Source organism: Pseudophryne corroboree, chromosome 8 (assembly GCF_028390025.1).
Source record: "Pseudophryne corroboree isolate aPseCor3 chromosome 8, aPseCor3.hap2, whole genome shotgun sequence".
NCBI lineage: Eukaryota > Metazoa > Chordata > Amphibia > Anura > Myobatrachidae > Pseudophryne > Pseudophryne corroboree.
In genome coordinates, this window is record NC_086451.1 from 191,191,476 (window position 1) to 191,206,144 (window position 14,669).

Below are 14,669 nucleotides of genomic sequence, written 5' to 3' on the forward strand. Positions count from 1 at the left end.
GTAGTAAGTGACGTTCAATATCGGTCTGACCAAGCCATCTGGCTTTGGTACTACAAAAGGATTGGAATAAAACCCTTGACCGTGTTGGTGTAATGGTACCTGAAGTAAAACTGCTGAATCTACGAGAGACTGAATAGCGGTCTGCAGAAATTACCTCTTTACGGCTGACACAGGCAGACCTGTCTTGAAAAACTGCATTGGTGGTAGACGATCGAACTCTAATTTGTAACCTTTGAACACTAAATTGCGGATCCACCCAACTGTGGACGTCTGAAACCATGCCAAGTGAAATGTTTGAAGGGGTGCTCCCACAACTGAAGATCCGAATGGGCTGGAAGCCCAACATGCCACTGGTTTGTCAGCTGGCTTTGTGTGTTGACAACGGTTAGTGGTTTGTTGAAAATCACATCCCCTACCACGCCTACATTGTACGGTTGTTCCCCGACCACGGACTCGAAAAGGACTGAGGTCTAAAAGATTTGAACGCTGGTCCAGCGTACTTCCATTTAGGGACTGGTGTGGGCAACGGTAGGAAAACAGACTCTCCCCCCAGTAGCCTGAGAAATCCATTTGTCCAATTCAGGACCAAATAACATATCGCCAGTATAAGGCAACACTTCTATTCCTCATTTTGACTCAGTCTCTGCCTGCCAAGAATGCAACCAAAGTGCCCGTCGGGCTGCAATTAGTGAAGCTGAAAGCCTAGAACTATCATGTCCAACGTCCATAGAAGCCGTACCTAAATACTCAGCCGATTCACAAATGTGATCAGCAAGAAGTACAAGCTGGTCTGAGGAAAGACCTTGTTGTAGGCCTAACTTGAGATGTTTTGCCTATACAACCACAGCCTTGTTAACCCAAACTCCAACTAAAGCAGGTCTAAGCAACACTCCTACTGCTGTATACATGGACTATAGCATGGCTTCTAGCTTACACTCTGACGTGTCTTTAAGAGTCGTTGCAGTTGGGACTGGAATGGTTAACTTTTTTGAAAGTTTGAAAACTGAGGAATGCACTGGTGGCGCATTTTTCCATTTATTAGACAGACTCTGGGAACAGGTAGTTAGACAGAAACCGCTTTGGCATGGAGAACCGTTTATCTGGAGTTTTCCCTGCTTTCGTCAACTGCTTATTAAGAGAATATGAATGAGGAAAACACAGAGTTGCCCTTTGTTTTTTAGCAAATAACACTTCATCCTTTGTGAAAGGCTCCTCAGACTCAGTGAAATCTAGTACCTTGTGTACTGCCCTGATGAGATTATCAATGCACGGACTATCAATGACCTCACTATCTGACTCCTGTCCCAATTCACCTTTCTCCTATTCCTCCCGAGATATCAGGTCTGGCCCTGAATCGTCAGAATGCAACACCAATGAAATTGGTAAAGTATGAGACACATGATGACTTCTTTTAGGATGCAAACTATACATGAAACTTTTGTAAACCCTGCAAAGTTCTAGAAATATCCTGAGCCCACTCTGACTGCTCAGACGGCATTAACCTTGAATCAGACTTAGCCACCTCACGGTCTTTTCGTGCAGCAGACAACTCCGATCTCAAATCCGCGATGACACCTGCCATTATCCAAGAAGGATCAGGGCAGGGGTCTTTATCTGTACCCGAATTTGCAAGACACACTGTGCAAGTGGAAATTCCATCACGTAACACACTATCACAGACAACGCAGACAAGCTGCTTCTTTGACTTTGCATTAGCTCTACTCATCATGCACACAGACAGACAGGTACTGTATACAGTGAAACACAAGTCCTCACAACTCAGTAAAAAATTTAACTGAAGTGTGTATAAGCCAGAAATGCACTGCATCCTGGAACACACAAAGTTCTGTTAAATATGTGCTTCACTGAAATTCCTACTAACACCCCTGCCCTCCAGTGGCCGTTGTAGGACAGATACCAGATTCCTGCAGAAAGAAGCAGGAAGTGATTTAAAAAAAAATGGCATCCACCATGTGCTTTGCTTTTTTTTTTTTAAACATAAGTACATTATGCACAACCTAAAACTATATGTATCCAAATAAAGCACTACCATCCTCTAAATCCCTGGCCACAATTCCTTATCAGACGGGAATCGCTGGCCAGGGACCTTAATATAACTCCCTCACCGCCTCTATGTCTGTGAGCCGCGGTGTTACTGCAGGAAGTCCCGGCTCTGTATCCTCCTCGCTGCAGTGTAGAGAAGCCGCGCGATCTATGTTCAGTGGTGTTTTCCCCCTGTACAGGCGGCCAGCAGCAACAGTGGAGCTGTACGTGGCAAGCTGAGGGGAGATGTGCCAGTTGGCCAGCGGCAGCAGTGAAAGCTGACCGTGGCCGGACACAGGGGTGACAGGCGGCCACGGTCAGCTAATCAAGGGTGTGGACTGGCTCCTCCCTCTATGCCTCTCCTCCAGACCTCAGTATAGGAATTGTGCCCAGGGAGACGGACATTTCGAGGAAAGGATTACTTTTAAACTAATGGTGAGATTCATACCAGCTCACACATCAACCATGCCGCACAACATGGCATTCAACTTAACATATGCCAACGGGCATAAACAAGTGCAGCAACATGCTGAAAATAATCGTAACACAACACTCGTGTTAACTACAAAACTAACAACTGCAGGTAAAGTACGCAATGGGACGGGTGCCCGGCATCCTCTACGGACTAGGAGAAAAGGATTTACCGGTAGGTATTAAAATCCTGTTTTCTCATACGTCCTAGAGGATGCTGGGGTCCACTTCAGTACCATGGAGTTATACCAAAGCTCCAGTACGGGCGGTAGAGTGCCGATGACCCTGCAGCACCGATTGACCAAACTTGAGGTCCTCATCGGCCAAGGTGTCAAACTTGTAAAACTGTGCAAATGTGTTTGCCCCTGACCAAGTAGCTGCTCGGCAAAGTTGTAACGCCGAGACCCCCCGGGCAGCCGCCAAGGATGAGCCCACCTTTCTAGTAGAATGGGCATTTACCGACTTCAGTATCAGCAATCCTGCCGTGGAATGAGCGTGCTGAATCGTCCCTCTGACCCAGCGCGCAATGGTCTGCTTAGAAGCAGGACACCCAATCTTGTTGGGAACATAGAGGACAAACCGAGCCTCTGTTTTCTGAATCCTAGCTGTTCTTGCGACATAAATTTTCAAAGCTCTAACCACATCAAGAGACTTTGACGCAGTGAAGGTGACAGTAGCCACTGTCCGCACAATAGGCTGGTTTATATGGAAAGACGAAACCACCTTCGGAAAAAATTGTTGGCGAGTTCTCTACTCTGCCCTATCTTCATGGTAGATCAGGTAAGGGCTCTTGTGAGACAAGGCCCCCAACTCAGACACCCGCCTTGCGGATGCCAAGGCCAATAGCATAACCACTTTCCAAGTGAGAAACTTCAATTCTATCTCCTGTAGAGGTTCAAACCAATCCGATTGAAGGAATTGCAACACCACATTAAGGTCCCATGGTGCCACTGTAGGCACAAATGGAGTTGATGTGCAGCACACCTTTCACGAACGTCTGAACTTCGGGAAGGGAGGCCAATTGTTTTTGAAAGAAAACCGATAAGGCCGAAATCTGGACCTTGATTGAAACCAATCTTAGGCCCGCATCCATACCCGCCTGCAGAAAATGGAGAAAACGTCCCAAGTGAAACTCTTCTGTAGGAGCCTTCTTGGATTCACACCAAGACACATATTTTCTCCAAATACGGTGGTAATGTCTAGACGTTACTCCTTTCCTGGCCTGAATAAGAGTTGGGATGACTTCTTTGGGAAAACCCTTTCGGGCTAGGATCTGGCGCTCAACAGCCATGCCATCAAACGTAGCCGCGGTAAGTCTTGATACACGCACGGCCCCTGCAGCAGCAGGTCCTCGCGAAGAGGAAGAGGCCGAGGATCTTCTATGAGCAACTCCTGAAGATCTGGATACCACGCCCTCCTTGGCCAGTCTGGGACAATGAGGATCGCTCAAACCCTTGTTCTTCTTATGAGCTTGAGAATTTTTGGTATCAGTGGAAGTGGAGGGAAGACATACACCGACCGAAACACCCACTGTGACACCAGTGCATCCACTGCTATTGCTTGAGGGTCTCTCGACCTGGAACAATGAGGAACTCCCCAAAGACTTGTCACCTCTACAAAGACTTCTTGGTGGAGGCCCCACTCTCCTGGATGGAGATCGTGTCTGCTGAGGAAGTCTGCTTCCCAGTTGTCCACTCCCGGAATGAAAATTGGTGACAGAGCTCTTGCATGTCTTTCTGCCCAGAGGAGGATCTTTGTCTCCTCTGCCATTGCCGCTCTGCTTTTCGTTCCGCCCTGGCGGTTTATGTACGCGACTGCTGTTACATTTTCTGACTGGATCTGCACGGGGTGATCTTGAAGAAGATGCCCTGCTTGCAGAAGGCCACTGTAAATGGCTCTCAATTCCAGAACTTTTATGTGAAGACAGGATTCCTGACTTGACCATTTTCCTTGGAAGCTTTTTCCTTGTGGGACTGTTCCCAGCCTTGGAGACTTGCATCCGTGGTTACAAGGACTCAGTCCTGAATCCCGAACCTGCGTCCCTCTAATAGGTGACAACTGTGTAGCCACCACAGGAGCGAAACCCTGGCTTTGGAGGACAGGATTATCTTCTGGTGCATGTGTAGGTGGGATCCGGACCACCTGTCCAACAGGTCCCACTGGAATACTCTGGCATGGAATCGGCCAAACTGTATGGCCTCGTAGGCCGCTACCATCTTTCCCACCAACCAAATGCATTGATGGATCGACACTCTTGTTGGCTTCAAAATATGTTTGGCCATTCTCTGGATTTCCAGAGCTTTTTCTACTGGAAGAAATACCCTCTGTACTTCTGTGTCCAGTATTATCCCCAGAAAGGACAATCTTGTCGTCGGTTCCAATTGCAACTTCGGAAAATTCATGATCCAACCGTGTTGTTGGAGTACTGACAGGGAGAGTGCAATGTTCTGTACCAACCGTTCCCTGGATCTCGCTTTTATCAGGAGATCATCCAGTTAAGGAATTATACTGACTCCTTGTTGTCGAAGGAGGACCATCATCTCTGCCATCACCTTGGTGAATACCCTCGGTGCCGTGGAGAGTCCGAACGGCAACGTCTGGAACTGGTAATGGCAATCCTGTACTGCGAATCTCAGATAAGCTTGATGAGCAGGATAAATGGGAACATGCAAGTAAGCATGTTTTATGCCTACTGACACCATGAAGTCCCCTTCCTCCAGATTGGAAATCACTGCCCTCAGAGATTCGATCTTGAACTTGAATCTTTTCAGGTAGAGATTCAGAGATTTCAGGTTTACAATTGGTCTGACCGAGCCCTCTGGCTTCGGAACTACGAAGAGGCTTGAATAAAAACCTTCTCCCTGTTGTGACAAGGGTACCAGGACAATGACCTGATCCTGACATAATTTTTGAATTGCAGCTGTTACTACTTCTCTGTCTGGAAGAGAAGCTGGCAAGGTCGATTTGAAAAATCGGCATGGGTGGACATCTTGAAACTCCAGTTTGTATCCATGGGACACTATTTGCAAGACCCATGGGTCCAGGCCAGATTGAACCCAGAGTTGACTGAAAAGTTTTAGACGTGCTCCCACCCGCAAGGGAGCCCCAGCATCATGCTGCAGATTTGGCAGAAGCAGGGGTTGATTTCTACTCCTGCGTTCCTGGAGACGCTGTGGACTTTTTTCTTCTTCCCCTCCCTCTACCTGCAAAGAAAGGGGAACCTTTACCCTTTTTGTATTTGTTGGGCCGAAAGGACTGCATCTGAGAGTGATGTGTCTTTTTCTCCGGCGCAGGAGCATAAGGCAAAAATGTCGACTTACCTGTGGTAGCCGCAGAGGCTAGAGCATCCAGCCCATCTCCAAACAAGGCCTCACCTTTATACGGGAGAGCCTCCATATTTCTTTTGGAATCTGCGTCAGCATTCCAATGGCGAATCCACAACGCCCTCCGAGCTGAGACAGCCATGGTAGCGTCTTTTGAACCCAAGAGCCCAATATCTTTCATGGCTTCTAGCACGTATGCAGCAGCGTCTTTAATATGACCTAACGTTAGGAGTATCTCGTCTCTATCTATCGTGTCAATTTCAGATGACAAGTTGTCTGACCATTTTTCGATAGCACTACTCACCCACGCACAAGCAATGGTGGGCCTGAGTAGCGTACCACTGGCCACATAAATAGATTTTAACGTAGTCTCCAACTTGCGGTCTGCCGGCTCCTTTAGTGAAGTTGTCCCAGCCCAGGGAGAATCACCTTTTTAGTTAAACGTGACATGGCATTGTCTAGAACGAGGGGTGACGCCCATCTTTTCCTGTCCTCTGCCGGGAAGGGATAAGCAACCTGAATTCTTTTGGGAACCTGAAATTTCTTTTCAGGGTTTGCCCAAACTCCCTCAAAAAGGGTATTTAGTTCGTGAGAAGGAGGGAAAGTTACATTAATTTTCTTTTCCTTATAAAAATAAGCCTTCTCCTGAGGTAAAGGAGGGGCTTCCGTAACTTCCAAAACGTCCTTTATAGCAACAATCATGTATTGAATGCTTTTTGCCAATTTAGGATCTATTCCCCTGGAATCACTAGTGTCGACACAGGAATCAGAGTCCGTGTCAGTATCAGTTTGTACTATTTGTGCAAATGGTCTCTTATGTGACCCAGAGGGGTTGTCCTTGGATGGAAAGGCAGAACTATGAAAAATCACATCCTCCACTGATTTTCTCCAGTTTTCTGCATGAGACTCAGACTTATCCAATCTCTTACTGATATGATTCACACTATCACGTAATTCTTTCACCCATTCAGGCTCATGATTTGCCGGCAGCACCACCACATTACAACTCTGTGTCTCTAAAATGGCTCCCTCAGGGGAAGAGCTCCCTGCCTCAGACATGTCACACACGTGTACAACCACACCACAGACACTCGGAGACTTATAAGGGACAGACCCACAGTAAAATCTGTCAGAAGGACACAGAAAGGATTTGCCAGCTCACAACCCAGCGCTATTGATAAAAACCCTGTGTAACACAAAACTGCCCACAGACCTGTAGTGCTTTTATAATGATAAATTCACAATACAGAACCAATTTATACTGTGCCCCCCCCCCCCCTTTTTTTTGCACCCTGATACTTGTTCAGCAGTGGAGGAGGACCAGCGTTCTTCTCTGCAGCTTGCTTGAAGAGAAAATGGCGCTGAGCAGCGTGCTGGCTGACTGAGGAGGAAGCCCCGCCCCCACAATGGCACGTTTCTCCTCAGCAATAGCAAAACTAATTTTTATACTTGCGGGGGTAGGACTGTACCTCAGCAACTTATGTCCCTATATTAGCCAGTTTTTATTAGGTTTCATGCTGCCCAGGGCGCCAGCCCCCCATGCCCTGCACCCTGCTGTGCCTGTGTTGAAGGGTAGCATTCCCGTCCACTGCGCGGTACCTTTTAGCCATCACGATGACTGAAGATCCTCTTCTGTACACTCACCTGTCTTCTGACTTCTGGCTTTGTAAGGGGGTGACGGCGGGCTGTGGGAGTGAGCGCATAGCCGCAGCTAGTGTTCAGTACCCTTCAGGAGCTAATGGTATCCTGTGAGCCAGAAGCAGAGCCATGAAACTATTCAGGAAGTTGGTTCCTACTTCTGCCCCCTTGGTTCCTACTTCTGCCAGCAGTCCTCCCTGAAAATAAAAAACCTAACAGTCTTTCAGAGAAACTCAGTAGAGCTCCCCTGGAGTGCATCCAGTCTGCCTGGGCACATTTTCTAAACTGAGGTCTGGAAGAGGGGCATAGAGGGAGGAGCCAGTTCACATCCTTGAAAAGTCTTAAAGTGCCCATGGCTCCTGCGGAACAGTCTATACCCCATGGTACTGAAGTGGACCCCAGCATCCTCTAGGACTATGAGAAATAGACAATTACTCAAGGACCATCGTCTGCTCAATTTAGTGCTAAAACCAGCATACAGACTAATAGAAAGTAATATTAATATTTACAGAAGATAATTGTGCTTCCTGTGTGAATAGGTAAGTCTTTTGGTCAAGTGAATGTACAGCTGTGAATATGAAGCCTTTACCATTGCTTAAAAAATCTTCTTGTCACTATTAAATTAGATCTTGGGTGACAACACTGTAAATGGAGCATGTGTACAGTTTCCAAAAAAGAAATAAATATATTTTGCCTACATATTCTATTAATAAATATCTTGGTTTAATATTTAAAGTCATTTAGCACCTCAAGTGACAAGAACGTGATTATAAAGAAATCATATAATGTGGATAAAGTTATGTGACCGGTGGTCGGGAGACTGCTGGTCACAATACCGATCCCGATATCCGCCGGTTCTCAATCTCGACAGTCAGCATGCCGACCAACAGGGACTATTCCCACTCGTGGATGTCCACGACACCCATAGAGTGGGAACAAAACCTGTGGCGAGTTCGCAAGGGGCTTTGTTGCACTCGCCCCCTCCCCACCTCGGCCACCAGTATACCCAGCCCATGTGGATAGTGTGCAGTATGTGCAGTGCACCCACCAAACGTGACACCAACCACTGCCAATTAGTGCAATTACCATCCATTTCTTTAAGAACCATTGTGTTTGAAAGCAGCCCTAATAATTGCCCATGCAGTGACTGGGGCAGGCATGTGTGTACTAAACAGTGATCACACAAAGGAGAGCTATTCAGTTCACCTTGCCTTCTGCAGCCAGAGACAGCCTACGTTTATCCAGCTGGAAAACAGACAGTTAGTTATAAGATGAAGAGAACATGTAAAGAAATAGTCATCATCAAACAATGCATTTGATTCAAGCAACATCATTCCAATGATGATCGTAATAATCGTTTTCATTATGGAAACCAAAATCCTGAAATCCTTTAGTTTAGTACAGAGTATATTCTAAATTACTCCGAGAGGTCAATTTACTTAAGTCAGGCATATTTTTTGTTAGCCAAATTTAATTATGCAAAATAATTTTTCAGCATAAACAACTTGCGAATTACCACTCAAGTGTATTGTGAACTGTAACACTGTAATACTACAGAATGCCTTGCACTATTCTAAAGAATTTTTTTATTTATTGTTTTTTCATCAAAACATCTTTTAGTGCATTTACAACTATTCAATTTCTTGTCAGAAATACAATAAAAGCACACTTTTCCAAGACAGAATGCTTTTGCCAAGTGCATGGACAGGGAACATTATATGCTGTACATGTAATTCACATGTATATAATGTGTATATTATGAGATCTATTGATCTGCAGATATATCTACAGTATCAAGTGTGTACCCAGCCTACTGTAACTCTCGGGACATTTTCCATTTACAATTGTGTAATACCGGGCCCTTGTATGTAGCTTCATGAGCATGTGGAGTAAACCATTAAAAACTAAAGGGGGGTACTCACGGAGCGATATTCTAAGCAATCTGACTAGATTGCTTAGAATTTAAGCATCATCGCTCCATGTGTACCCCCTACATGCAGGCCAATCTAGCGGGTCGGTCGTCGTCCCCCCCCCCGCACGCTCAGCACACATCGCGCTGTGCTGAGCGGCGGGAGAGATGCGTGCTGAGCGTTTCGCTCAGCACACATCTCTCTCACATCGGCTAGTGAGTACTGGCCTTAAGGCCCAGATTTATCAAGCCATGGAGTGTGATTAATAGCACGGTGATAAGGTACAGATTTTGGAGTCTGTTAGGAAATCTTGAGTTTAAGTTTCAAAATGGTTATACTAAGTAGCTTGGGGCTTCCATTCTTACATACATAAAGTTTCCCTATCTAGCTTTGCAGTCTTTTTCTCCATTAGTCTACATGTACAGTAGTTGTGTTATCAGTGATCGCAAAAACGCGCCATAGCACATATTTTACCCAATATTGTGCACCAGGGACTCCCTTTTTCTGAATGGGTGGGTCCCCAGGGACACGCTCTACTGGGATTGGCAATAGGTTTAGTGATTGATGTCTCACTTGCCCGGCTGCAGGGACGACTGAAAAAGTGGAGGAAGAGCCAGCTGGGTAATGGAGAAATCAATCACTAAACTTCTAGCCAATCCCAATGGAGCACATCACGGTGGACCCACCCATAGGGGCCAGGGATGGTCGCATGCTCACAGAGCTCCCATCCTCGGCCCCAGGGATTCACGGCCTCCTGCCCCCAAGGGACCCACCGGGAGCCTAGAGACGCCCGCCGGCTGCAATGACGTGTCCTGCTGCTTTGGGGTCCGGGAGCTGTGCTGTGGCTCCCGATACCTCCCAGCGCTCCCCAGCCTCAGCATCGCCCGCACACTCCGCCGGCTGGTCTCCTGCTCTTGGGATCCTTGTTCCAGCAGCTGGACGGCTGACTTTCCACCCGCAGTGTCTGTCAGTGTACTGCACGACCCCCCCCTCCCTCCAATGTGTCAGTGTACTGCCCCTCTCCTTCCCATGTGTCAGTGTACTGCCCCTCTCCTTCCCATGTGTCAGTGTACTGCCCCTCTCCTTCCCATGTGTCAGTGTACTGCCCCTCTCCTTCCCATGTGTCAGTGTACTGCCCCTCTCCTTCCCATGTGTCAGTGTACTGCCCCTCTCCTTCCCATGTGTCAGTGTACTGCCCCTCTCCTTCCCATGTGTCAGTGTACTGCCCCTCTCCTTCCCAGGTGTCAGTGAACTGTTTCCCCCCCTCTCCCTCCCATGTGTCAGTGAACTGTTTCCCCCCTCTCCTTCCCAGGTGTCAGTGAACTGTTTCCCCCCTCTCCTTCCCAGGTGTCAGTGTACTGCCCCTCTCCTTCCCATGTGTCAGTGTACTGCCCCTCTCCTTCCCAGGTGTCAGTGAACTGTTTCCCCCCCTCTCCCTCCCATGTGTCAGTGAACTGTTTCCCCCCTCTCCTTCCCAGGTGTCAGTGAACTGTTTCCCCCCTCTCCTTCCCAGGTGTCAGTGAACTGTTTCCCCCCTCTCCTTCCCAGGTGTCAGTGAACTGTCCCCCCCCTCCCTCCCATATGTCAGTGTACTGCCCCCCCTTCCGGCCATGTGTCAGTGAACTGTCCCCCCCCTCTTCCTCCCATGTGTCAGTGAACTGTCCCCCCCCATGTGTCAGTGTACTGCCCCCCCTCTTCCTCCCATGTGTCAGTGAACTGTTCACCCACTCTCCCTCCCATGTGTCAGTAAACTGTCCCCCCCATGTCAGTCTACTGCCCCCCCTCTTCCTCCCATGTGTCAGTGTACTGTTCCCCCCTCTCCCTCCTATGTGTCAGTGTACGGTCTTCCCCTCTTCCTCCCATGTGTCAGTGAACAGTTCACCCCCTCTCCCTCCCATGTGTCAGTAAACTGTCCCCCCCCATGTGTCAGTGTACTACCCCCCCTCTTCCTTCCATTTGTCAGTGTACTGTCTTCCCCTCTTCCTCCCATGTGTCAGTGATCGCCTGGATACCCAGTGCCGGCATTTCATACTGGACCCGGGAACAGCTCGTGGATGCGGAGTAGGATTGAATAGATTTTAGAACAAGGTGCCCCTACCCTTCCTGTCTGATCTCATTCAGTTCCCTCTATTAACTGTCACCCACTATCTGCCTGTCACACCCAGTACTGCCTCCTGTCTGCACTAACCCCTTTCTACCCCCAGCACTGCATGCCCTTACCCCCAGCTTTCCCCACCATGATATGTGATTGGACCCTTAATCAGTGGAGTAGGACCCCAATTTTTTAAAGTAATGGGTACCTGGGACCCACAATTTTTTTTTGCTCAGCGCGATCACTGGTCATATAGGAGAACTCAAATGCCAACTAAGGGTGTGAATTGCTGTTACCACGGTGCTCTGCCTTGCACCCTTCGCCCAGCCTAATTGCACAAAAGTGTTCACTATCTTATGGGTTAGCAAACACTTTTGATCGAGATCTTGCTGCTGTAAAAGCAGGCCGGTGTCACAAAGATTCAACCGGGCGAACAATTCACCGGAAATTGAATCCCCGCCATAGTCTCTTTTCATTTATTTCAGGTATCACACACCTAGTCTCCAAAGTTTCTGAGTAATGTATAATTGCGCCCTGCATAGGACCGGGATTGTTCCAGACCCTTCCTTTTACAGGTCCTTTAAAGAAGTTGCTGTTACTGTCCGAAGAGGTGATAGTCAGTAAAACACTTATTTTAACAAATCTGTAACTAGAGACATAACTAGAATAGCCAAGACCATGACTCTTTAATGAAACATACAAACTGCTATGTGTTCTATAAACACTTGCTTACCAGTTTTATCTCACTCTTCAACCGTGTTATTCCAGCTCTCTCGCTCTTTGTTGCTCCCACAGCTCCCAATTCACGGATGGAAATAGCTGGACTGGCCATGGTGTCCATGGAGCGCACTGTAAGACATGGGACCTTTAGCAGTTTTTATCCTGCACAGGACTGTTACTCCTTTACACAATTGGGAGTAGTATGAGTGGCCGGCCGCCGGGATCCCGGGGGCCGGCATACCGGCAGCTGGGCGAGCGCTAATGAGCCCATTGCGGGCTCGCTGCGCTTGCCACGCTATTTATTCTCCCTCCATGGGGGCGTGGACCCCCAAGAGGGAGAATATGTGTCGGCATGGCGGTGGTCGGGATCCCGGCGCTGGTATGCTGGTCGCCGGGATCCCAGCCGGCGGCATACTGAAGACCACCCACACAATCCTATTTATTAAGTCCTATCTTTTCCACATGAACTCTTTCCTAATGCTTTATGAATAAAATACATAACATCACAAGACTCACAGTTATGAAGTTATTCATCATGGTTTAAATAAATGACAACTTGAATTTTAAAACGCTGGTTGGATATTTATCTCTTGCACCTCATTATTATAGAAAGGAAGGAATTGATTCCTCTTGCAATTTAGGTTCAATAAAAATAGGATTTTGGTTACCTACCGGTAAATCCTTTTCTCGTAGTCCGTAGAGGATGCTGGGGTCCACATTAGTACCATTGGCAGTGCCGTTTCTTGCGGCGGGCGAGCCGTGCAACCGCACGGGGCGCCCGCCGCGGCACTTCTTCAGCACTTAAAAACCCCCTTCTCCCTCCTCCCGAGTGCCCAGCTCGGGGGGGGGGGGCGGGGTTTCGCGGAATGACGCGTTTGCGTCGTGACGTCACGACGCAATCGCGTCATTCCGCAAAACCCCGCCCCCCCCGAGCTGGGCACTCGGGAGGAGGGAGAGCCGCGCAGACGAGGGAGAGGCGGCTGAAGAGCGGCGAGAACCGCTTCAAATGTAAGTCAGCCCCTCTCCCTCCCTTCCTCCCCCTCCCCACCACCTGCCGTACTGTGTAAAATGGGGACACCTGTCTGCCGTAATATGTAAAATGGGGACTCTTGCCTGCCATAATGTGTAAAATGGGAACCTGTCTGCCGGAATGTGTAAAATGGGGACACTTGCCTGCTGTAATATGTAAAATGGGGGCACGTGCCTGCCGCAATGTGTAAAATGGGGGCACTTGCCTGCCGCAATGTGTAAAATGGGGACACCTGTCTGCCGCAATGTGTAAAATGAGGACACTTGCCTGCCGCAATGTGTAAAATGGGGACACTTGCCTGCCGCAATGTGTAAAATGGGGACACCTGTCTGCCGCAATGTGTAAAATGCGGACACTTGCCTTGCGTATTGTGTAAAATGGGGACACCTGTCTGCCGCAATGTGTAAAATGGGGACACTTGCCTGCCGCAATGTGTAAAATGGGGACACTTGCCCGTCGTACTGTGTAAAATGGGGGCACGTGCCTGCCGCAATGTGTAAAATGGGGACACTTTTTCCTGCCGCAATGTGTAAAATGGGGGCACGTGCCTGCCGTACTGTGTAAAATGGGGACACTTGCCTGCCGTGCTGTGTAAAATAGGGTAGCGTGCCTGCTGTAATGTGTAAAATGAGGACTTTTTTATTTTTTTTATATATCCTGTGGTGGCCGTGTTGATGAGATCAGATGAGGCCACGCCCATCTTAACAAAGCCATGCCCATTTTAACGAGGCCACGCCCCCTTACCGGGAGCGCGCGCGCCTTAGGCGCGTGCATGCTTTTCCTCTTTATATCTATGGGGGGGGGGGGCGCGCGCATTTTTAAATCTCGCACTGGGAGCCAAATTGGCTAGAAACGGCCCTGACCATTGGGTATAGACGGCTCCACCAGAAGCCATTGGCACTATAAGAGTTTGAGAGTGTGGGCTGGCTCCTCCCTCTATGCCCCTCCTACCAGACTCAGTTTAGAACTGTGCCCGAGGAGACGGACATCTTCGAGAGAAGGATTTAATACAGATAGTGGCGAGATTCATACCAGCTCACACATACAAGGTACATCCAGCTAATTAGCTTGAAACATTCAGCAACTGCCGAAACATTACTTACCAAGTAACAATGCAGTACATAACTAAACAAAGTAGTCGAACCAAATAACGGTAGCAGGAAAACGAAGAGCTGGGTGGGCGCCCAGCATCCTCTACGGACTACGAGAAAAGTATTTACCGGTAGGTAACCAAAATCCTATTTTCTCTTACGTCCTAGAGGATGCTGGGGTCCACATTAGTACCATGGGGATGTACCAAAGCTCCCAGAACGGGAGGAAGAGCACGGAGGCTCCTGCAGAACTGTTTGACTGAACTTCAGATCATTAGAGGCCAAAGTATCAAACTTGTAAACCTTTGCAAACGTGTTCGACCCAGACCAAGTTGCAGCTCGGCAAAGTTG

General features: G+C 48.2%; 1 protein-coding gene across 12 annotated transcripts in view; it reads right to left on the reverse strand.

Annotated features, from left to right (window-relative positions):
- PHKA1 (phosphorylase kinase regulatory subunit alpha 1) overlaps positions 1-14,669 on the reverse strand; it is an 828,488-nt gene that overhangs the window by 72,633 nt on the left and 741,186 nt on the right. For 10 of the 12 annotated variants that reach the window (XM_063937031.1, XM_063937029.1, XM_063937027.1 and 7 more), the window contains 2 exons: positions 12,211-12,326; positions 8,682-8,720 (listed from right to left, as the gene is read on the reverse strand). In XM_063937031.1, coding sequence (XP_063793101.1) covers positions 8,682-8,720; positions 12,211-12,326 — 155 coding nt within the window. The remainder of the gene's footprint in view (positions 1-8,681; positions 8,721-12,210; positions 12,327-14,669) is intronic. The other 2 variants (XM_063937030.1, XM_063937026.1) reach the window with 1 other exon arrangement.